This window comes from Crinia signifera, chromosome 1, assembly GCF_055691185.1.
Source record: "Crinia signifera chromosome 1, ASM5569118v1, whole genome shotgun sequence".
Lineage (NCBI taxonomy): Eukaryota > Metazoa > Chordata > Amphibia > Anura > Myobatrachidae > Crinia > Crinia signifera.
The window spans coordinates 320,508,896-320,534,855 of NC_139217.1; the positions used below are offsets into that span (position 1 = coordinate 320,508,896).

Genomic DNA, 25,960 nt, shown 5'->3' on the forward strand with positions numbered 1-25,960 from the left:
TTAGAAATACTTAAACCCTGCTGAATAGTCTGAATCAATGGAAGCTTTTCTCTCACAATACAGTGTGATTAAAAATGTTTTTATACACTATCCACAGCAGAGACAGTCATAAATAATGCACAATATAAAGGATTAAACAGGACAATACAATATTATTGTGTGTTCGCATTTTTCCAGTGTAGGTGTAAACAGTCTACAGAAATAAATCATAAAGGTTACAATTGCAAATGTGTAGTATAACAGTTTACAGTAAACTCTGATATTACACATTTGCAATCATAACCTTTATTTTTTTACTGGTGAAAAGCCAATCAAAATGACAGTTTAGTCCCTATCTGCTCCTACCTCCAATCTCTGGGGGTTATTCTGTTTTACTCCTTCTGGCAAATTCCTTCTTAGATGGACAAAACCATGTGCACTGCAGGGGGGCAGATGTAAAATGTGTAGAGAGAATTCGATTTGGGTGAGTTATTTTGTTTCTGTGCAGGGAAAATACTGGCTGCTTTATTTTTACACTGCAATATAGATCTCACTTTGAAGTAAAACCCCACCCAAATCTAACTCAATCTGCACAAGTAACATCTACCCCACCTGCAGTGCACATGGTTTTGTCCATCTACGAAGGAATTTGCCTGAAAGAGTGATCCAGAATAACCCCTTCTGTCTTTACAGCTCCCTCTCTCCATATCCAGCAAGTTTGAAACAGATAATTTTGCTTTCAGTTTCTGTTAAGGCAGCGGTTCCCAAACTGTGTGCAGGGCAGCCGAGAAGGGGGGGAGCGGGCACTAATTACCCGGGCCCAGGCTTGCTGGAGGGGCCCTGCAGGGGCCCTGGTCCGACCCCTCCTTCCCCCTCCGTCCCTCGCGGGTAGTAACAGCAGCATACACTTCTGCAGCATGTGCTGTGCTGACAGCAGGCTCAGTATGAGTGTCTCACTGACAGCGTGAGAGGTCATGCTGAGCCTGCTGTCAGCACAGCACATGCTGTAGAAGTGTGCTGCTGCTGAGATTAGTTTTTAGAGTTTTCTTTCACCCTCCTCTAAACATTTTGGGAGCGCCACGCCCACACCCCCACACTTAGGCTACGCCCCCAAAATATTACCGGGGCCCGGCATTCCTCTCGGCTGCCCTGACTGTGTGCTGCGGAACCCTTGGGAACTTTTAGGGGTGCCCTGGATTGGTTTTCCATGACCAATTCAAATTATTTATGACCAATGTAATAGGCAAATTGTGGACAAACTGAGATTAATCCTAGCCATTACCACATAACTGACCCTAATGCAGAGAAATAAACATAATTTACTGCAGTTAATATTTTTTCTGCATTAATCAATGAGAAACTTTTGGCTTAGGGGTGTTGTGAACAAAATTCTGGTACTTAGGTGTGCCGTGATTCAAAAAAGTTTGGGACCACTGTGTTGAGCAATTTGGTCGATGGAGTGGTCTCTAGTGGTCACTTGGTGGTACTTCACCTCAGAGGTGAACAGTGGTGCAAGCAGAAAAAATTTCTGTGAGCCTCTAGCCATGCCCCCAGCCCCCTGGCTGCGGGAATAGACACTGTGCGCATGCGCACAGCGTTTATTCCCCGCTGCTTAGCAGCCGACAGGGGGGTCTCCCAACAGCCCCCCCTCACCGCAGGACACTGCCGGCCGCGGGAGGGACAGCGGGACAGGCCCTGATAATCGGGACTGTCCCGCTGTAATCGGGACTGTTGGGAGGTATGGTACAAGATACCGGCAAAATATATCATAGCGGTACGCCGTACCACCCCGTACTGCCACACTTACAGGCCTGGAGGTGAGGAGTAGTTAGCGATATAGAGAGAGTGAGAGAGAGATTTCTGCAACTATTACAGATGTTTAAGGAAATATATAGGAAATATTTTATTTCTTATATATGTTAATAGCATTAGCCACTTATGCTAAGGAGAATTGTCTTTAAATTAGAGATGAGCGGGTCCGGATCCCCGAGATCCGACAGATCCGAATATCGGGGATCCGGGCCAGATCCGAGCCGGCTCGGGTGTTCCCGCCTGAATTCCGGACCAATAACGAGGCCGAACGTCATCATCGCGCTGTCGGATTCTCGCGGGAGCGGGATCTTATAAAAGATGCACGCGCGCCCGCCATCTTCACTCCAATCTTGGAGAGGGAAGAGGGTGGTTGGGAAGCTCCGTGTGCTCCGTGCTGTGCTCTGTGCCATGTGCTCCGTGACCTGACCTGTGCCCTCACTGCCCTGTGCTGTGCTCCGTGCCATGTGCTCCGTGCTGTGCTCCGTGACCTGCCCTCACTGCCCTGTGCTGTGCTCCGTGCCATGTGCTCCGTGCTGTGCTGTGCCCTGTGTTGTAGACTTGTGGCCTGAGCCCTGTAGTGTGATTTAACTAACTAGGTGCTGCAGTGCTCACACGCAGGGGCTGCAGTGTCCACTGTCCAGGGGCTGTCCTGTGGCCCGTGCCCTGATGTGATTTATTTAGCCCTAAGCCCTGTGTTGTGATTTATTTTATTTAGCCCTGAACCCTGTGTTTTTTTTTGTGATTTAACTAACTCAGTGCTGCAGTGCTCACACACAGGGGCTGCAGTGCTGCTGAGTAGTACACTGTGTACAGGGGCAGCATTAATACAAGGGGCTGTGTCCAGTGTGACGGCCTATATCTTATCCAGTGTCACAAGTCACTCACGACATATATCCTGTGTCCTGTCCTGTGTGACGACTGACGACATATCCTGTGTCCAGTGTGACGACATATATCCTGTGTCCAGTGTGAAGACATATATCCTGTGTCGTGCTGCAGTGCTCACACGCAGGGGCTGCAGTGTCCACTGTCCAGGGGCTGTCCTGTGGCCCGTGCCCTGATGTGATTTATTTAGCCCTAAGCCCTGTGTTTAGCCCTGAACCCTTTGTTTTTTTTGTGATTTAACTAACTAACTCAGTGCTGCAGTGCTCACACACAGGGGCTGCAGTGCTGCTGAGTAGTACACTGTGTACAGGGGCAGCATTAATACAAGGGGCTGTGTCCAGTGTGACGGCCTATATCTTATCCATTGTCCAGTGTCACAAGTCACTCACGACATATATCCTGTGTCCTGTCCTGTGTGACGACTGACGACATATCCTGTGTCCAGTGTGACGACATATATCCTGTGTCGTGCTGCAGTGCTCACACGCAGGGGCTGCAGTGTCCACTGTCCAGGGGCTGTCCTGTGGCCCGTGCCCTGATGTGATTTATTTAGCCCTAAGCCCTGTGTTTAGCCCTGAACCCTTTGTTTTTTTTGTGATTTAACTAACTAACTCAGTGCTGCAGTGCTCACACACAGGGGCTGCAGTGCTGCTGAGTAGTACACTGTGTACAGGGGCAGCATTAATACAAGGGGCTGTGTCCAGTGTGACGGCCTATATCTTATCCATTGTCCAGTGTCACAAGTCACTCACGACATATATCCTGTGTCCTGTCCTGTGTGACGACTGACGACATATCCTGTGTCCAGTGTGACGACATATATCCTGTGTCCACTGTGACAACATATATCCATTGCCCAGTGTGACGACATATATCCTGTGTCCAGTGTGACGACATATATCCTGTGTCCAGCGTGACATATATCCATTGTCCAGTGTGACGACATATATCCTGTGTCCAGTGTGACGACATATATCCAGTGTCCAGTGTGACGACATATATCCTGTGTCCAGTGTGACGGCCTATATCTTATCCATTGTCCAGTGTTTCAAGTCACTCACGACATATATCCTGTGTCCTGTCCTTTGTGACGACTGACGACATATCCTGTGTCCAGTGTGACGACATATATCCTGTGTCCAGTGTGACGACATATATCCTGTGTACAGTGTGACGACATATATCCTGTGTCCAGTGTGATGACATATATCCTGTGTCCAGCGTGACATATATCCATTGTCCAGTGTGACGACATATATCCTGTGTCCAGTGTGACGACATATATCCAGTGTCCAGTGTGACAACATATATCCTGTGTCCAGTGTGACGACATATATCCATTGTCCAGTGTGACAACATATATCCAGTGTCCAGTGTGACATATATACATTGTCCAGTGTGACTACATATATCCAGTGTCCAGTGTGACAGGGGCTGTGTCCAGTGTACAGGGGCTGTGTACAGGGGTTGTGTCCAGTGTACAGGGGTTGTGTCCAGTTTACAGGAGCTGTGTACAGGAGCTGTGTCCAGTGTCCAGGGGCTGTGTCCAGGGGCAGTGTCCAGTGTGACGGCTGTGTCCAGTGTACAGGAGCTGTGTCCCGGGGCGGTGTCCAGAGGCTGTGTCCATTGTCCAGGGGGCGTGTCCAGGGGCTGTGTCCAGGGTAACGGGCTGTGTCCATTGTCCAGGGGCTGTGTCCAGGGTGACGGGCTGTGTCCAGTGTCCAGGGGCAGTGTCCAGTGTGAAGGCTATGTCCAGTGTACAGGAGCTGTGTCCTGAGGCTGTGTCCAGTGTGACGGCTGTGTCCATTGTCCAGGGACTATGTCCAGTGTGACGGCTGTGTCCAGTGTACAAGAGCTGTGTCCAGAGGCTGTGTCCATTGTCCAGGGGCTGTGTCCAGGGTGACAGGCTGTGTCCAGTGTACAAGAGCTGTATCCAGAGGCTGTGTCCATTGTCCAGGGGCTGTGTCCAGGGTGACGGGCTGTGTCCAGTGTCAAGGGGCAGTGACCAGGGGCTGTGTCCAGGGGCAGTGTCCAGTGTCCAAGGGGCTGTGTCCAGTGTGACAGGCTGTGTCCAGTGTAAATTAAGAAAAACAAATAAAAGTAATAAATAAAATAAAAACACATTTTTGGAGGATGATGGAGGAGGAAATAGTGGGAGATCAGCAACCTGATAGAAGTGCTGAAGCTTCTACCACCAGTCATGACAAGGCCGATACCTCTTTGTATTTGCTCTTTGGAGCATTTCTCTTTTTTTGGGATAGTTTATTAAACTGCCACCCTGTCTGCCCCTGCAGTGCCGCTCTGCCAGGTTGGAAGTGTAAGGTCCACATGTATGTGATGCCGACTGCTGTCGCTTAGCTTAGTCATCCAGCTACCTCGGTATACCCTTTTGGCCCAACTACAGTAAATGAAAACTATTTTGTAAGCTGTGAAGTGATCAAAATTGACTAGAAATGAGTGGAAACTAATGTTATTGAGGTTAATAATACTTTAGGGGCAAAAACAGGCCCAAATTCTGTTATTTTAGCCATTTTTAGCATTTTTTCATAAAAATCCAGATCCAAAACCAAAACCAAAACCAAAACCCACAAGGGTGGTTTTGCCAAAACCAATCCAGATCCAAAACACGAAGGGAGATCCAGATCCAAAACCAAAACCCGAAAAAGTGGCCGCCGCACATCTCTACTTTAAATAAAAAGGGCTCACAAAATGGATGTGATTTGGTTCTTTATCATCTGATAATTCTTAAAAAAACACTCTATACTCTATTTCTAAAAGGGCTTTGGGCCAAATAGTAATATGGGAACACACTTTACAATTATCTGGCAGATCATCTGCAAGATTTAGCTGATTAGAATGAAAATCTGTTAATGGATGAGACAGGGGCGGATCTAGACTTCTAGGGGGGCGTTACACTGCTTAATCTTGACCCTCCCCCCACCAGTCCTGACTCCTCCAATTTCCCACCCCAACTCCTCCCATTCCCAGTTCTGACTACTCCCTCTCTCCATACAGTCCTGGTTCACGTTACCCGTTACAAGGGGAGAAACCTGGCGTGGGGCAGGCACGATCTATGCAGAGTGGCATGGTCTGGGTATGTTTGGGGGAGATATCTTCTGCTAGTCAGTTGATGCTGGGGGAGAGCCTGAAATATGTACATTTTGGGGGTGTGACCTAATAGTGGGAGCCTCTAAAGTTGAGGGGGGAGTGTTATTGCCCACCTCAGCAGCAGCACGCACCTACAGAATGTGCTGTGCTGACAGCAGGCTCAGCATGAGCTCTCACTGTCAGTGAGATGCTCATGCTGAGACTGCTGTCAGCACAGCACATGCTGTAGGTGTGTGTGCTGCTGCCTGGGAGGGATGGAGGGGAAAGGAATGGAGGGGTAGGATCAGGGCTCCGCCGGGCACTTCCAGCAAGCCCGAGCCCGGGTAATTAGTACCCTCCCCCCCCCCCTCTCGGTGGCCCTGGTCAGGCATCAGCGGCGGGGCCGGCATTGTGTTTCTCCCCACTTACCTTCTTTAGGAGAGAGCTGCCCGCTGCCAATGCCCAGCTCGAACTAAGCTGCTGCAGCCTGATCGTGTGAGTTGCCCAGGATTACCAGATGACCTGTTGCTAGTGCCCGCACTAATCGCGGCACCTGTTGCCATCAGCGCCAACTCCACACCACCGACTGGGTCCACCAGGATGGTCATGGATGCCACATCACGCTTCCGCTCACCAGCAGCAGCGTCCCCTGCTCTAGAAAGTCACCTGCCCTGGTGCCTGGAGCAGCTGCTATGCCCTCATCCTCTTCCGCCAGAATCATGGACTGGGAGACCGGGTGCTGCAGGGATGGATATAGACTTTACATCTGACGGGGCGACCTTCCCCTTCGCACCCCCACCTGTATCTGTCCCTGGAATGAGAGCAAATGGCAATCGACAATTTGCACCCAAATGCTGATAAGTGGACAAAAACTGGGAGCTAATGGTTGATTTTTATTTCCTCTCATCTGATGCCAGATTTTCATTCCAACCAGCCAGATCTTGCAGATGATAATTGTATAGTTTATGCCCAGTTTAATGGCATACACACGCTTCAATGTGGTGGCTGTCAATAACAATTTCATATTGACAGCCACCGAAACAGGGCATCGAACAGGAGGGTGCATGTATTGCATAGTACAGTGCATAGAGCAGCATGTAACAGAGAGAGAGTTAAATTTGGGAGGGTTTTGAAACTGAAATCTAAATTGCAGTGTAAAAATAATGCAGCCAGTATTTACCCTGCACAGAAACAAAATAATTCACACAAATCTAACTCTCTCTATATATGTTACATCTGCCCCACCTGCAGTGCACGTGGTTTTGCCCATTTTGAGAACAAATTTGTACTGCGATCAGATCTGAATAAGGGCCTAAAATTCACCCAAACACTAAGTGGGTTATTTAGACCCGAGCCCAGTACTGCGTTTATTGATAGACTGCGCATGCGTATGGATAATAGCACGCACGCGCAAAGCCATTCAGCATTAACATCCAGTGTCTTTTCTGCCCAAGCAGTTTGCAAGATGATTGTCAGGAAGCCGGTGTTTGTGGTGATAACTGATCTTTTTCTGGCAGTGTCAGGGATAACACAAGTATGCCGAGGCGTGTTCAGGGAGGGTGTGACGTCAGATCCGGCCTCGATCAGCCTGTTTCTATTGCACTGGCCGACTAGGTCCTGCGCTATGCACAGACTGTACACACTGGGAAAATCATTCCATGGTGAGTTAGGTGATAGGGAGTTGCGAATGGATTTACAGCTATTTGGCAATTGCCATTATATCCCCAAGCCATTCACAGTCTTTCACAGGGTGGGTTTTCACTCAGCAGCAATCAGGTCTGAATCAGGCCCTAAGTTCGATAAAAGTATTCAACATTTAGAATATAAATGAGCTTAAAACACCTTTACAGTAGCAACGCCATTGAAGGAAAATATCTAGCTTGCTTTTAAGCACAATTGCTTAGGTCTTGGACCCTCTCTAACAAATAGGTAGTAAGTGCACCACATTCTGTTCTAGTGCAGTCACTTAGGCTCTTTCCTTTCTCCAATTGGCCAATATAGAGTTTCTGTTTCCCTGCAGCACTGGACTCTCCTATCAGACTTAGGCCCTGATTCTGATTTACTCAGTGCCCCGTGCGTTCGCTCGGGGGACCGATGGGTTGGCTCTGCACATATTGTTATATGCGCATGTGCAGGCCTTCTGTGCTGGTGCCTTTGCCGAGTGTTGGCGCTTGCACTGGGGGGGGGGGGGGAGATGAGGGCGGTGGCAGCGGTGGGACATGGGAACGGCCAGCGTTGCATGTAAATGAGGACGTGAAATGGTGTGCTGCCCTGTCTTCATCTGACCAAACACTATAAGTCAACATGGAAAAAAACACACAAGGTAAGAAGTAACTGCACTATACACATCCTCCACTGACTTATATTTGCGAATACACAAGAAATTATTCAATGGTCGATGGTTTTCATAACACATCCCCTTGCATGGTTGAGGGGTAGTACGGTGGCGGGGGGGGGGGGTGTATTCACCGGGGCGAGCTCTCTTAGCTTTAAAAGGTTTCATTTACTTTTTACAAGAGAGGTAATACTCAGCTTTTTGTATTTTACAGCAAAGATGAAATGGAAGATGCCCCTGTATTTTGGGATCCCACCAGCATGCAGATACAAACACACAACTTTTGTTTTGCAAAGTCACGTAAGTACTTTTATCTACTGTATGTACTACAATATGACTGCTGGTCACAGTGCAGAAATATATATCGTTTCTTCTGAGATTTCCACAAGTCATGGCGGCACATGTCAGCCCATGCTCCCACCACTGCAATATCTGCCTGTCCCATGTTTCCTAGACTGGGATTAAGCCTTCCACAAATCAATATTTAACCTTAAGGGGTAAGTCTACTAAAACTTCTAAAAATAAAAAGAGGTGATGTTGCCCATAGCAACCATCAGATTATGTTTATCATTTCTCTATTGCATCCTAGAAAATGATAGACAGAATCTGATTGGTTGCTATGGGCAACATCACCTCTTTTTCTTTTTAGAAGCTTTAGTAAGTAAACCCCTAAACATTGAACTGTAGAGCAGTGGCAGGAGCTCGGTTTATGTGTTGTGGTGGGATGCGCTTGGTGGTCATATATTATCTCCATTGTTTCTTGAGAGTGTGCTGTGGGAGAGCACATGAAGAAAATATGACTGTCATGAGTACAGTATCTCTTATGAGTTTTCCTTATGTTAGGAATGTAGATTAAACCTAGTACATTTATGTTTCTTACTTCTCCACAGAACTGTCCACTCACAGTTTGCCGCCTAGTTCTGTAATTGATCCCTTAATGTCTCCATATTAGACTGATGCTCCCCTCATATTCCTCTACTTCAATCCTTTTAAACTACGTTCTCAGACTTCTTTGGCCCCCACTACCACCTCAGTGCAAATGACATTGAAAGCTAAAGGTGCCCACACACGTCCCGATGCGGCCGTGCGTTTTGAGTTTAAATAGCATTGCATCGCATTGCATGCCTTGTGCGCACCTCAAAGCACAGATCGCACCGCCAGGATCGGTGCGTGTATGGGCACCTTAAGATTTTTTGGAAATATGAATGATCCATCATGCAGGATCATGGGCACATTGTTCCATTGATGAACGATGTGGCCATGTCCCGACACTGACACCCCACACCCTGCCGCACCTCTGCCACTTGCAGACAGAGAGAAAGAGGCAGGCGAGGGGTGATCACACTATTCATTTGAACTCTCTGCCCGCCGCCGGACTCTCTCTCTGCCAGCTATGGGGTGCGGAGGCAGGATGCAGAGGTGCACCAGAGTGGGGAGCAGCAGGCCCCGGACACCCCTGATCATGGCCATACTGAACGATTGAGTAAACCCTCTTATCGTTTACTCAATCATTCTGGGTGTGGCCATGATCAGGGGTGTTCTGGATTTCAAAGAAAATTTAATCTGATCCAATCTGATCAGATTGGATCCGTTATCTATCTGTGGTATGGGCAACTTTACTCTTCTCCCCTGAATTACTTCTGCCTTTCTGACATCTTCACCTGAATGTCCAAACACTGTTGCAAACTCAACATGTCTAAAACACAGATCATCATCCGTTCTAATTTATCTAATGTGCCAATCCCTCCCCTGGCTGACAGCATCATATTCTCCCTTGTTCTATACATCCACTGTCTTGATATCATTACAGATTCCACCGTCTTCCCCCTTTGAGGGAGAAGCTGATCTTGTTGTCTCACTCAGGGGCAGATGTATTAAGCTTTGGAGAGTGAAAAAGTAGAGATGACCTACCAGCCAATCAGCTTATAGCTCTCTTTTTGCAAACACAGCTTTTACATGACAGTTAGGAGGTGATTGGCTGATACTTTGGGCCTATTCTGGTTGGCTCACAAAGCAGCGATAGTTTGCTGCTTTGCGAGCCATGTAACAAACCCACCTTCCCCGACCGTGCGAATGCCCGCCTACCACTACACACCAGATTTTTTGCATAAACATCCATTCGCAGGATTGCATGCAGTCCCAAAATCATTTGATGGTCGCGGACCATCATATGTTTTTTGTAGCACTCGCTAATCTAAATCACTCTCTGGTGGCTTAGATTAGCGGCGGCTTGCCCCAAGAATAGGGCGGGCAGCCGACATCCAGTGACACCCCGGAAGGCAGGCAGACGCTCCCGCTCGGAAGTGGACGTCCATCGTTTTCCTGGGCGCACTCAGAGTTTTTGTAGGTATGCCTAGAAAATGCAGCAAACGCCTCCCCGTTTCAGCACCTTGGAGACTATGCAAGTGATGTGGGTGGGCGGCTCCCAGCTTTCTAGACTGCAGCGGGTTGGCCTGCCGCCGCTGCTGTGGAATGCGGCTTGGGGCTTTTTGTGTGCAGGGAGAGCTGCCTGGGCCCTTACCCACTGTCAGAGCGGCGGGGCCCGGGACAGATGTCCCCATAGCACCCCCCTGTCGGCGGCCCTGGTCTGGGTGTTTGGTTGACAGTCAATAGGTTGACCACTATTGGTCGATAGGCAATAGGTCAACGTGGTCTAGGTCAACATTGACAAAAAGTCGACACAAGCAAAAGATCCACATGTCAATGGTCAACACAGTAAAAGGTCAACACAAGTTTTTCATTATTATTTTTTTTAAAACCGACTTGTTCTTACTTCACTATCCAAGTGGGCATAGAGAGAATATAATAGCATGACAGTGCGAGCCGTGCGAGGGAATGTGGTACACTAATACCCTGTCCATGTTGACAAATGTTAGCATTGACTCCAAATAAAAAGTATACTTGTGTTAACCTTTTCATGTGTCGACCATTTCCATTTGGACACAAGCAAAAGGTTGACATGATTATGGTAGACACATGAAAAGGTTGACATGAGTTGTTTTTTTTACTTTTTTTTACATTTCCATCCATGTGGACTCTAACTGGGAATGGGAGTGGAAGTGTGCTGAGTGCAGCGAGTCACCTGGGGCATAGCATGCCGAGTATAGCAAGCCATGCAGTACACTAAAATGAGCGCTCATTATTAATTTTATTGCAATCCCCTTTTTTATTGAGCAGCTTATCAAGTTTTAGCGCAGTCACCCACATGCCATAGTTACTTCCCGTCCTGCATTCTGCAGGAGACTCCCTGATATGGAGCAATCTCCCTCTCTCCCTCATTAGTCTAGCAATCTTCCTCATTTCACCTAGCCCACATTACACTGTTATATTTTTGGTGAAAAAAGAAATGAGAGACGGATACATTTACATTGTATCATCAGCACCATTTCCCAGCACTTTAGCAAGTATAGTAGCTCTTACTAACTGCTTTGGGGCTCATCTACATTTGGATATAAGTCATTTTAAAAGATTCCTCTCAGATGTAGCAGTACACACCCACGCTTCACAATCTCTTTTCCCAATCTCTCCATATATGGAACTAGACACGCCCTTTGGAAGGAGCATGACACGCCCCCTCAATGGGGGCGCTGTGCATAATTCTGCTACCAACTATAATCTCCCTGAAACTAGTTTTCAAAAGTAGGCAAGTATGCCACATGCTCATGTGCCAACATTAACAGAAAAAAACATGAAAAAAGAATATCGACGATTTGCTTGTGCCAACCATTTTCGAGTGTTGACCTTGGTCCTGTCGACCTTTTGGTGTTTACTTAATGAACCACACCCAGAATTTGTGGTGTCTAGCAAATAAATAATCATGATGATTATATTGTATTCTTCTTTAAAACTCTAGTACAGTACATCAACATTTCATCAAAACCTGGCACCTATTTCACTTATAAGTAATTGCATTGTGACCTGAAAACCTTTCTTAAACTTCAGCCTTAATTGATTGCTCCTACAAATGCTAATGAAGTCCTTAAATAATTAACTATAATGATTAATCTCATTGTTGCTTTCAAGGACAAACACAGTAAGAGCATAACCATAAGACTTATTGGTATTTGTGTATTAGCAGGGCGCCCGGCTACGCTACGTTTTCAACGTAGGCTAAGCTACATTGTCAGTGTAGCCGGCGCCGTGTTAATACAGGAGGCAGCAGGGTGGTGTGGTTTATACTTACCCTCCTCCGGCCCGGGCACCGCGTCGATCCCCTCGATCCCCGCTGACTCCCCGCAATCCACGGTGACTCCCCAGCAGTTGCATTCAGTCCCCCTGCTCCGGCACTCACAGCGGACACTGTACGTAATTCAGTGTAGTGCCGCATGATTTCCCTGCTCCCCAGCGGCACTACGCTAATTGCGTACAGCGTCCGTGGCGAGTGCCGGAGCAGGGGGACTGAATGCGACTGCCGGGGAGTCACCGTGGATCGCGGGGAGTCAGCGGGGATCGAGGGGATCGACACGGTGCCCGGGCCAGAGGTGGGTAAGTATAAACCGCACCACCCTGATGCCTAATATCCTACTAATATCCTACATATACCGGGCATGATTGATTTATGTCGGTCATTTTAATATTCACATTATTGATTTTCTATGATCCCATTTAGGCTCTGTGTAGAATGAAATGTTTACATTTACATTTAGTAATAGTAGTAGCAGGTACAGTTAATGTTTCTGTATCTAAGATGTTTTTTCTGTTTTTCTATTAAAGTTATTCGTGTTTGGCGGAAGGAATGAAGAGATTGACTTCAATGATGTCATGGCTATGAGGCTTATAAACCCTTCTGATAGACAGCCTAGTGAGTTGTATGTATGGAGTAATTTTGTATAGTGGAGTAAATATTGTGACTAAAGAGACTTTTGAAAGGCTCCACTGGACCCTATGCTATAACACCCCCGGCCTATCATTCGGGGAGATATTCACCCATCAAGAGCAAGGTGACTCTGCCCTGGAAACCTTTATATCAGAAAATCCGGTACTTGTGTAGTATCACGGCTCCCACGATGGGCATCGTATAGGAAAAAATCGCATTGCATGCCATCGCATGAGATGTGATGTGATGCGATGCCATTTTTCACAGAAATCATTGACATGTGTTAAAATCATGTTATATGCACCCCAAAGGGCATTTGTTACTGTACCACCCCCACTATGAACGCCAACCCGAAGCGTGGCGAGTGCAGCGAGGCCGCGAGGGTCGGCGGTACGCGTCCTACGACCTTTTCATACCCCCACTATCCACGTCGGCGTGGAGTTGAGAATAGAAAGTGTGGCGAGCGCAGCGAGCCACCGAGCCCGAAGCGTGGCGAGCGGACATGCATAGCTGTGAATCCCGCGAGGGGACACGGATACCTGTGAAGGTATCCGCGTCCCCCTGCGGGGCTCGCTGCGCTCGCCACGCTTCGGGCTCTGTGGCTCGCTGCGCTCGCCACACTTTCTATTCTCAACTCCACGCCGACGTGGATAGTGGGGGTATGAAAAGGTCGTAGGACGCGTACCGCCGCCCCTCGCGGCCTCGCTGCGCTCGCCACACTTCGGGTTGGCGTTGATAGTGGGGGTGGTACAGTGTGAAAAATGACATTTAGGGTGCATTTAACATGTTTGCTACTGATTTCAATGCATTTGTGATCAAAATCGCATGCCATCGCATGCCATCGCATGGCATGCGATGCGATGGCATGCGATTTTTATAACAAATGCATAAAAACCTGGAAAAATCGCATTGCATCGCATGCCACTACATATGGCATGCGATGGCAAGCGATGGGAGCCGTGAAGGTATACAAGTACTGAAAATCCTAAGTGCTGCTGATTACACCTGGGATTCTGCAACTGCTTCAAAAACCTGGTCTGGAACCTCCACATTACTTTCATGTGGGGGAATGCTGACTCTGCCACAATATGAATATTATTATTTTGCTACCTGTTCTCCCTACTCTTGTTGCTAGACCGCTATATGAATAAACATCTGCAATATTATCAAATATATTATCTACAAAACATTGTCATAAGTATATATGGATATGGAGTTTAAACACATTATACAACAAAAATAATCTGTTTTATAGGGTAAATGATTTAATTATATTTAATCTTTGCAGTAATGAAGGATATTCTTTTGGAATGTGGAATCCAAGGCATAAGCAATGGGTATGTTCTTCTTGTTTGCAAAAAGCCTTTTCAAGTATTTTAATCTTTCTTTTGTAAGTGCCATTGAGTTTACAAATGCCCGTGACTAAATTATATAGGTATAACGCCCAGGGCAGCCGAGAGGAGGGGGGAGCTGGTACTAATTACCGGGGCCCAGGCTTGCTGGAGGGGCCCTGCAGGAGCCCTGGTCTGACCCCTCCCTTCCCCAACTGTCACTCCAGGGTAGCAACAGCAGCACACACTTCTACAGCATGTGCTGTGCTGACAGCAGGCTCAGCATGTGTCTCACTGACAGTGTGAGAGGTCATGCTGTAGGTGTGTGCTGCTGCTGAGATTACAGGTTTTAGAGTTTTTCTTTCACCCTCCTCGAAACATTTTGGGGCCGTGGTCTAAGTGCGGGAGGTGCCCACACCTCCCACACTTAGGCCACGCCCCCACAATTTTACCAGGGCCCAGCATTCCTCTCGGCTGTCCTAATAACGCCTACCTCTTATTGTTAAAGCTTTATTACTTTAATATATATATATATATATATATATATGGACTGAATCCGGCACTCAATATATGTAATGCTGATGAATTACCTTAAAAGGATAAATGCTGCGGTGCCCTCAATGGTATGTCCAAATCCTTAGGAAAGGGCAAACAGGTACAGGGAAGGATGGAAGCGGCACTCAGCAGACTGCAATTAAAATGTCCTTTATAAAGGACATTTTAATTGCAGTCTGCTGAGTGCCGCTTCCATCCTTCCCTATATATATATATATATATATATATATATATATATATATATTGATGTGGCGTTCTCTTAGTGCAGAACCAAAAACGTAATCTGCCTTTTTAAATGCAATGCATTTTTTTTTTAATTGGAAGAGGGAATGATTCTGTCCTTAGCTAGTTCTTTTCTCAAAAGGTGCACAAAATAGAACACAGAACTTTGCAAATTACAAACAGATGCAATCATTCTCTATTTCCCCAACTATTCATTTACAACCTGTTCCAAAATCTTACGAGAGGACTATTGCAATTATAGAAGCATAGTTCAAAATTGTTCCTGCAAAACTCCCAACACTTTCTGCTATGGTGACTCCACTGTCAAAATAAACATAATTAAATGTTTCTCCCTTCCCCTGTGAGTCTTATACATTTGTATATGTGTATTTACAATATTCCAAATAAAACATTGTGGCAAAAGCCACTAGTTAGTCTGTTGCATTTATAATAAATGTATTACAATGTTTGTATTAATGTATTGTCTAATTCATGTTTTGTAGATATACACCAACTAAAATCCCAAAAGTTAAATATCAGCTAAGTGAACTGGAACCTCCACAAGTCTGTTCGCTGCTCCCTGTAACAGTGAGTTCATATCAATATTTTGTTCTCTATGGGGGAGTTTAATTAAATGACGGCGGGTAATTGATTCCTGAGTATAAACGGCTTGACCCCAGTAGCCAGTGTTATCGGAGAGAAACAAAATCCCTAATAAGTGACTTGAGTGCATAATTTATCATAAGTTATATCATATTAGTGATATGTGTGACTATCGGCGGGATGTACTAAAGGGAAAATGCGGTAAAACAGGGGTTTTACCGCATTTTCCTATGTACCAATACCCGTCCGCCCCGTCTTCGCCTAGCAGGGTGGCGATACCCTATAGAAGCCTATGGGCTTCTATCGCTGCCCGCCATCCGCGCGCCCCCCTCCCGTCCTCCTTTGATCTCCTCCTCCCCTAGCAGGTGTCACAGCCGGGAGGACATCCGGCTGCAGGGGGAGGAGGAGACGCAGGGGGACACTGAGAGCCGCCGGGATGTGACGGAGACCCCCGCAGACCACATCACAGGTATCGCGGGGGTCTCCATCACCGCAACCCGATGCTAGCCTCATATGTTAGTACATATGCGGCAGCATCGCGGCGGCTGTCAGGCGAAGGGCGGCGATGTATATTAATACATCCCGCCCTATATCCTAAGCCTTGGAGAAAGTTAAAGCAGATGGAGATGAAGTACCAATCGTCAGGTTCTGTGATTTTTAAACACAGGGCTAAATGTATGAAGATACTTTTTTCAATTTATCAATATCGGGTACCACTTCTCTGCAATACGCATATACCCCTAATATATTAAAGTATTCTTAGCCAAAATCTGTATTTGTTATTTGTCCTCTAAGGCGAAGGCTGTGCATCATTTTCATTTATCATTTTCCTGCGCTGATCGCTCAGTTGTACTGCACATGCGCTGATGCTTTTTTGTGTTGAAAACACCCACAAAAAAAGGGGTACTTGTGTAAAATCTGGGCACCCGATTTTTTCATTGAATTACATCACATTGCATCGCATGCAATATAGTGGCATACAATTCATGCAATGCAATTTTTCATTGTAAAGACCCGATTTTTTTATTGTATAGTCACCCATGGGTGATTTCATACCCCCACTATCCAACTACGCATGGAGTTGATTATATATAGTGTGGCGAGCACAGCGAGCCACCGTGCCCGAAGCGTGGCGAGCGCAGCGAGCCCCGTGAGGGGATGCAGAATACATGTAAAGTAATCCGCGTCCCCTCACGTGGATCGCTGCGCTCACCACACTATATAAAATCAACTCCATGTGTAGTTGGATAGTGGGGGTATGAAATCACCCCTGCGTGTGAAATCACGCATACAATGAAAAGTCGGGTCTTTACAATGAAAAATCGCATCGCATCGCATGCCTTACGTAGTGGCATGCAATGAAAAAATCGGGCGCCCAGATAATACACAAGTACCAAAAAAAGGAGTAAACATTGGGCAGAGAAAGACAATGCTAGTCAGAGCCTGGTGAAGAGAACAGCCATCCATAAAGAAGCAGCTGGATCATACATTTGGGTTAGTTGAAGAGGGCAATAGACTTAGCCCTAATTTGCTAAAGAACATGCTATGCGCTCATCAGTAAAAGCCACATAATACATTTGAAGGAAGAGGTATTTGCTAGAATTAAGATGTGCTATGTGCATAAAGCACATAGGCCCTTATTCTGATTGGCTCGGATGGCTCCGAATGTGGACGGACGGCCGATAGTTGGTGTTTGCGCATGTGCAGAGGCGTATCTGCGCATGTGCGAACACCTCACATGTCCGAACACGGCGTGAGATCCATGCAGAAAATGATCGTACGGAACCATCCGAGTAGGGGGTGGAGAGGGGCGTGAAGGGCGGATTTTGCTCATTACGATATGCGTACACCCCGCGTTTCATGGGTGTTCCCATGAAAAGCTGGGCATACATATGGTAATCCAGCCATGACGAATGTGTGGGGGGCGGACATATGACATAGCTGGATGCCAGCTGCCTGCCCATATCCCTGCTTTTGCACGGAGAAATGCCCGAGTGGGCTGGAGCACTCGGTGCTGCCTGACAACTCGGTACAGCATTCGATGGGATCCCGACTGTCGGAACCCTATACCCCACCCGTTTTGCCAGGTGTAGGTTTTATAGTCTGGGGCAGGTGGGTTTATTTGCACAAATTAAGGTTTTATATAATTTGGTATTAAAAAAAATGTTTTACATTAATGTTCATGAACATTACACTTGTTTCTTGATATCTTTCATTCATATTCCTTTGTCAAACAAACTATTCTAGAAGGAAGAGAAAGAAAGCAGTTTCATGTTTGTACGCAGCCAGGCCATATCTAAAATGAAATCGTCATTTGCCTTGTTAGATTCGGAATTTGAAAAATTTGATCTGTAAGTATCGCTGCAATATACAAATTACGCTTAATTATTCCATATTATTAGTACTATTGCTATTACAAATGGGTAATAAAATCAACCAAGCTTGGGTACAGGTGACTTAATTAGTACCTCGAACAATTTGATTAATAGTTTGTGCTTAGCCATGGATATCCTTAAAACCTGGACTGTTTTTATTAGCAATTATTATGTCTATTATCTTCTCAAAGGTGATAAATAAATAAGAAGTAGAAGCTAATTGCTTGCTATGGGCAACATCCCATCTTCAATGGAATTCCCATCCAAACTAAATTAAACCCTTAGGGCACATTGAGTACCAAATTTGGAAATACTGACATAAGACATAATAATCAATCATAAAGCATATTACAAGTTGAATAATGCTAGGACATACAGGTGGACACAACTGAAGTGGACAAGAAGACAGTAGGAAAGAGGACCTTGCTCGTTACAGTTTTCAATCTAATGGGAAGTATTGCGGCTGATAAAATAGGTGGTAGGTGACATGAAGTGAGGATGGGGGCAGAAGAAGGCAGCACCAACTAGGGTGGAATAGAGTGGAAATATCATGGTCTTTGATTAACTTTTGAGGCTGGCAGAGAGTTTGACTGGACCAAGTGTAGTCCATTGGTGGCAAACAGAACCTGAGGTATCTTAGAGGTGGCTTGGACATGAGAGAATATGAAGTGAGATGAGATGAGGTCACTTCTTCCTCCCTACATATCTGTTAAGATATTTCTGTTCACTTGGATGAGCCTGCCATAGGTATGCACTGCAGGAGAGGTTTTCTTGCCTATGACAGCCCCTTTTGTTCCCTTAGAACAGGGCTGGGCAACACCGGCCCTCCAGATGTTAGTGAACTACACATCCCAGGATGCTTTGCATTAGTTTTGCTATGTGGCCATACTGAAACTGATGCAAGGCATGCTGGGATGTGTAGTTCACTAACATCTGGAGGGCCGGTGTTGCCCAGCCCTGCCTTAGAACCATACATGCTCACTGGTACTTGAGTGACTGCCTTGTCTTCCATGCTAAGGCTATTGTGGCTAATCAGAAACAACAGGAGTATTATTGGAGTGCTATATGTAAATCAAGAGGTGGAATGAAGTGATTCCAATGACACAGGTTACACAGGATAATGGTTTTATGGAACAGCACCAGTAGGACAGGTGGTACTGGTTTGCTGGATGGTGGAGCAGTACCAGCAGGACAGGTGATACAGGATTGCCAGACTGCGGAGCAGCACTGGCAGGACAAATGGTACAGGGTAGCTGCATCGGCAGGTCAGTATCCACACGGACACTAAACATAGCCTCACAGACAGGGACCAGAGATAAGCCTGTGCAGCACAAACTATAACCGTCAGGGTTGTGCTAGCCGGATGTTAGCGCTACACTAATTGGAGGTCCATGTTGACAGTTGTTGACATTGACACCAAATAAACTGAAAAACCAATGTCGACCTTTCCATGTGTCTATTTTTTTCTTTTTGAAACTGTTGATCTTATGACCCAGTCGACCGTATGACCCTGTCGACCTATTGCATGTCGACTTTTCCCAGGTTGACCTATTGACTATTTAGACCAGGGGTAGCCAACTCCAGCCCTTGAGAGCTACCAACAGGTCACGTTTTCCAGCTCACCTCACAGGTACACAGGTGCACTCATTACGAACACATTTTCAAAGATCCACAGGTGGAGCTAATTACTTCATTTTTGATTCTGTGAGGAAACCTGCAAAACATGCACTGTTGGTAGCTCTCGAGGACTGGAGTTGGCTACCCCTGATCTAGACACTTTCTATCTAGTTATGCACACCCCTACTGCAAACGTAGGATCATCCATTATTAAATTCAGCTACAGGTTTCCTCCCAGAGCACAAGTCTAGATTGTAGATGTCATGTTTATTCTATTTGTGTATCAAGAAATGAGGTCCTATATAAAGGGCATTTGAAAGGCATAGAAAGGGCCAATGTAAAATGTATGCTGATGCCTGATTTATACCTTCTACAAGGATGTGTAGAAATGAATTACTTTTTATTTTTACAGTTAATTATCATTATTATTTTAATTTATATGGTTCTATTAGGGTTTCATAGGTTTCTGCAAAACATACCAGGGGATAAATCCAACAACACAGACTAAAACAGACAATACATAAATCAGGGTTGCCTACCCTCCCGGAATGGCTGGGAGGGTCCTTGAAATCGGGTCACCCTCCCGGCCCCCCGGAAAGGTGGCCAACCCTCCCGGATTCTGGGGGACCCCCGTTCTCCCCCCCCCCCTGATTGCGCCCCCCTGACCGCGGCGTTTAAATTACCTTATGCCTGCAGATCTCCGGGGAGGGGGCGGGACTAAAGCGTCATAATCGCGTCATTTAGCCACGCCCCCCCCCACGGAGATAGGCAAATTGGGTAACTTTCCTTCGTGGGGCGGGGCTTAATGTTGTCACGATTAAGCCCCGCCCCCCGAGCTCCTGCTGAAAGTCTCCTCTCCGGGTTTCTCCCGGAGAGGAGCTTTTAAAAGTCGGCAACCCTGATATAAATCACATAGCCGTATAGCTCAAGTTTTTTTTAATGAAGACAAATGGGATATGGCCCTCCTCATACCAGTTTACAATCTCTAGGATTGCAATCTTTTTTATGGAACACCGTAAATGCAATCTATCCGTCTTTCCATCCCTTGAATCTTTTTCAAATAACCACAAAGCAACATCTAAGTTTTTTTTTTTCATAGTTTTGGTACATTTTCCAATAGTACAACCTGGGTAATCTGGGTTTCCAGCTAGTTTTGTACCCATATGACAGAATGTTATTTTTCCATCCAATAAACTTTTTTTCAGTGCATACTCGAAGGTGGATGAAACAAATCGATAACCATATCACATATCACAGTTTAGCTAAATAAACAATACATCTACTGTGTAATAACAAATGTACTTTTATTTGAATTTCTGTTGCTACTTAAATCCTATTAAGTTGCATTCAAACTAAATATGGGCATACATCAACACACTACTGCATTTTGTGATCACAAAAGGATTTTTCTTAGAACATGTGTGTAATTGGTTAGAATTGTCCTCTACTGCCACCAACTGGCCATTTTGTTCATTTAAAATGTTGATTAAAACTGACAAAATGATTGATAGTTAACGACATCACTACTTTATTTACTTGATGGGGATGTTCTTTTTTTTATATTTTAACTGTTTACCCATTTTAAATTGGTAAATTAGAGAGTCCCTCAAATAAAGTGTAGCTTGAATGATTTAAGAGCCATAACAGTTAAATGTGGGTACAGTAAACACTGGGAATAAGCTGTTTTTGGGATTTAAAAAAAAGTGTTAACTAGCTGTACTGATAGAAATGGGGGTGAGTGCTCGCGCTAAATACCTTCTGTGGCGAGGGGGCTGCTGGGCTGGAGTGGTCCAGACTCCTAAACGTTAAGTATAATCGCAGGTGGGTAGCCTAGCGCTCACCTCTTATGTGACACAATGGTGTATGTTGCAAGTATGAAATGAGAAAAATGAAACGTATTGTTCCTTTAAGAGGTTTATTGTGCTATACAGAATAATAAAATATAAATTTAAAAGTTATAAAGCAATGGAAGTCCGTCTGGCCAAACCAGAAGCTGCTGCACGATGGTAATTTTTGCAGCCTGGATGGTAGATGGGCTGGGATATTGCCGTTTGGGTGGAGGGGGGTGATTCCTCTGTGATAACGTCTCACAGAGTGAAAGGTGGGCGGGGGGTGGGAGGCAGTAGCGGAGCCGTATAGGCACACAAAGTACCGGATGATAAATGCACAATTGTGGGTACGGGCTAGCACTGATGGTATGGGGAATGTCTGGAAGTGACTGTGTACAGTCATAAAATAAATGTCCGGTGGAAAAAAAGACAGTCTGTGGGGGAGGTCAAGGTGAGAGGGTGAGTGTCGCCGGGGGCTGGCGTCCCTAACCACCCGGTGATACACTCAGCTCTTACCCGATACCTGGTGTTCCTTGGTATTCGGTCCCTCGCCGCAGGTCTGTCAGGGTTTCACCGGTGCGTGCTTGCGCAGCCGGCAGCAGTAACACACTGCTCAACGGCGTCTTCCGTCACTTCCGGGTTCAGCTGGGGAGCGTGCGCCCGGAGTGTCGGTGTCAGCCGGAGCTGTGTGAGCTCAACTCCTGTATGGAGGAGACTTAGAGATGGAATTGAAGATGATGTGTAGCTGTGTCCTGGACACAGCTACACATCATCTTCAATTCCATCTCTAAGTCTCCTCCATACAGGAGTTGAGCTCACACAGCTCCGGCTGACACCGACACTCCGGGCGTACGCTCCCCAGCTGAACCCGGAAGTGACGGAAGACGCCGTTGAGCAGTGTGTTACTGCTGCCGGCTGCTCAAGCACGCACCGGTGAAACTCTGACAGACCTGCGGCGAGGGACCGAATACCAAGGAACAGGGCCGCCAAGAGAAATCCTGGGCCCTGGTACAACAACTTCCTGGGGCCCCCACGGATGGAGATCCCCGCACACTCTGCGGACCCGGTGTTACGCCACTGCTTCCAAGGTGGATACACGTACAAAAATTTACACTGTAATGTCTATTACACATGTCACACACCCATTACATATTATACCACATGCCATAATGCTCATTACACGTTATGCCACACACCGTAATGCTCATTGCATATTAAGAAGTTAACATGCTCTACCAGGGGTTAACATGCTCTGCCAGGGGTTAACATTCTGTGCCAGGAATTAACCTGTCTGCCCTTATTTACATACTCTGCCAGGGGTTAACATGCTCTGCCAGGGGTTACATGCTCTTTGCTAAGGATTTACACATACCCTCCAACATGGCCCATTTCATTAGGTACAAAATGCTCTGTTCCTGGACTTCCCTGTCAGTGGCAATTACAGATGTGAGCCTGCAGCACAGTCTAATATAAAAAAAGGGGGGGGGGTCACATATACTGCCACCCCAGGCATCACTGTCCTGGACTCACTGGAAGTTGATGTAACTGCCCCTCTTTGAATTTTGGACTGTGCTGGAGTCCAACCTCTGTAACTGCCACTGGCAGGGAAGTCCAGGAACAGAGCATTTTGTACCTAATGGAATGGGTCATGTTGGGTGTACTTGCCACCAAATAAAAAAAAACCTGTGTGTCCAGACAAGGGCCCCCCTGACAGGCCCGGGCCCGGGTAAATTGTACCTGCTCCCCCCCTCTCTCGGCACCCCTGCCAAGGAACACCAGGTATCGGGTAAGAGCTGAGTGTATCACCGGGTGGTTAGGGACGCCAGCCCCCGGCGACACTCACCCTCTCACCTTGACCTCCCCCACAGACTGTCTTTTTTTCCACCGGACATTTATTTTATGACTGTACACAGTCACTTCCAGACATTCCCCATAACATCAGTGCTAGCCCGTACCCACAATTGTGCATTTATCATCCGGTACTTTGTGTGCCTATACGGCTCCGCTACTGCCTCCCACCCCCCGCCCACCTTTCACTCTGTGAGACGTTATCACAGAGGAATCACCCCCCTCCACCCATACGGCAATATCCCAGCCCATCTACCATCCAGGCTGCAAAAATTACCATTGTGCAGCAGCTTCTGGTTTGGCCAGACGGACTTCCATTGCTTTATAACTTTTATAATTATATTTTATTATTCTGTATAGCACAATAAACCTCTTAAAGGAACAATACGTTTCATTTTTCTCATTTCATACTTGCAACATACACCATTGTGTCACATAAGAGGTGAGCGCTAGGCTACCCACCTGCGATTATAGCTGTACTGATGCTTATGGATAGAGGCATAACAGGAATATTTACCTTCCTTTAGTAATTAATTGAGACATTAAAAAATGTATTCTATCCACTAATGTGAAAGTATTGTGTGCTCCTCAAACATGATATTAATCCACCTAGTTTAAGAGACAAAAAATATTGTTAGATGCCTTGCAGGCAGGGTGGAACTACTGCCTATGGGGAGTAAGGCCCCAGACACTGATTGGATCACCCCTGGCGATTCACAGTGCTGATACCCACCTGGCACTGCCCTTGGCATTTCAAACTGTCAGCAATCCCAGATGGGCTAGACTGCTGTGTGCGCACTGCCACCAGGAGAACCACAGGGATGACCTTGCAAATGCAGCAGGTGGAAGGTGAACAAAGTCGACCTATGACATCTGGCACCAAATATTAAAAACTCGTCGGTACTTGTTTCCTAGCACGGCCACAATCTTTGGGAACGTGTACCTTTAAGTTAAGGTACACGATGCCCGCGATGGACCTGATTTCCTTTGAAATCAGGTCCATTTTGCCGGCAAAGGAAAAATCGCGGGCATCGCGTCGGACGGGACCATTAACATTGGCCCCGACGCGACCGACGCGATGCCCCCGATTTTGCCATAGGCTTCAATGTTAAAATATTTTTTAATATTGAAATCGGGAGCATCGCGTCGGTCTTGTGCCATTATAATGGCACAAGATGAGATGGACTTGATTAAGTCCATCTCAAATAGTAAAAAATGTGAAAAATGTAAAATGGGTCAATATGACCCATTTCACATTATATATGGCCTCGTCGTCACCCCACGATAGACGCCAACCCGAAGCGTGGCGAGCGCAGCGAGCCCGCGAGGGGCGCGTCCTCCGACCTTTTCATTCCCCTACTATCCACGTCGGCGTGGAGTTGAGAATATATAGTGTGGCGAGCGTAGCGAGCCACCGAGCCCGAAGCGTGGCGAGTGCACGCGTATACCTGTGAAGTTATATGCGTCCCCTCGCGGGGCACGCTACGCTCGCCACTCTTCGGGCTCGGTGGCTCGCTGCGTTCGCCACACTTTATATTCTCAACTCCACACCGACGTGGATAGTAGGGGAATGAAAAGGTCGGAGGACGCGCACCGCCGCCCCTCGCGGGCTCGCTGCGCTCGCCACGCTTCGGGTTGGCGTCTATCGTGGAGTGGGGTCTACCTTGTAAAATTTGGGGGTCTAGGGAATATTTTACATTGAATCCAATGTAAAATCGGGTCCCACGGACCCTATTCACATTTGATTCAATTAAAAAATCGAGTCGGTCGCGTCGGTCGCATCGCATGCTACCAAATCGCATGCGATGCGATCAACGCGATTTTTCCGACACGACCACCCCGATGGAAATCGGAGTGGCTGTGCTAGGAAACAAGTACCAACTCGTCAACCATGTGACCGTTGACCACGCTCCCTTTGCTCTAACGCTGGCTTTTGTTTTTAAACTTGTCATTTTTTATTGTTTTTTAAAGATTGAGAAGATTACACATGCAAAAACATTAAAATAAAAGAGAAACAAAACATTTAACAATGTAAACAATCAAGTATTGTCTGTATTAAAGATATTGAGTAATAGGGGTATACAAAAGTGAGACAAGAAAGATAGTTGAGCGAATAAAATGGCAGTTTACAAATGGAAATTTGTCCTGTGGTGGTTTTTCCATACAAGTATTAAGATTAATGAAGCATTAAACATTATAACGCTATACATATCAGCATCCCCAATAAAGGTGTACAGTATGATTTAAGTTGAAAAGGACTGGGTTTGTATGTCCGTGGCCAAAGCTAACTGAGTGGAGTTCAATCTGTCCCATTTATTAAAGTAGGGGGCCAATGACCCTCTAGACCTATAAGTGAACCTTTCATGGCCTGATACCTCGTTAACCAGAGCACGCCAGTTATATATATATTAGGCGAGGAAGTAGCGAACCAATTTCTTGCTATGAGAACCTTAGCCAAAGCGGTCAGACAAAGAACATATTTATATACTGGGGGGAGGGGGGGGGGGTTTAGATTGAGGGCAAATATGCAAAGCTTAGGGGAAATAGTAGGCAGGGACGGCTCAGTAAGCACAATACACATCCCAGTGGCGTAGCTAAGTTTTGGGTGCCCCCCCGCCGTTAGGGGGGAGGCGGCCCCACTGCCGCCCCGCCAGGCACCCCGCCGC

General features: G+C 46.5%; 1 protein-coding gene across 1 annotated transcript in view; it reads left to right on the forward strand.

The window, feature by feature from the left end:
- The window catches only part of LOC146029386 (kelch domain-containing protein 3-like), a 93,273-nt gene that overhangs the window by 43,989 nt on the left and 23,324 nt on the right, over positions 1–25,960 (forward strand). The window contains exons 12-16 of the mRNA XM_083158352.1: positions 8,313–8,398; positions 12,812–12,899; positions 14,203–14,251; positions 15,526–15,610; positions 17,873–17,976. Coding sequence (XP_083014478.1) covers positions 8,313–8,398; positions 12,812–12,899; positions 14,203–14,251; positions 15,526–15,610; positions 17,873–17,976 — 412 coding nt within the window. The remainder of the gene's footprint in view (positions 1–8,312; positions 8,399–12,811; positions 12,900–14,202; positions 14,252–15,525; positions 15,611–17,872; positions 17,977–25,960) is intronic.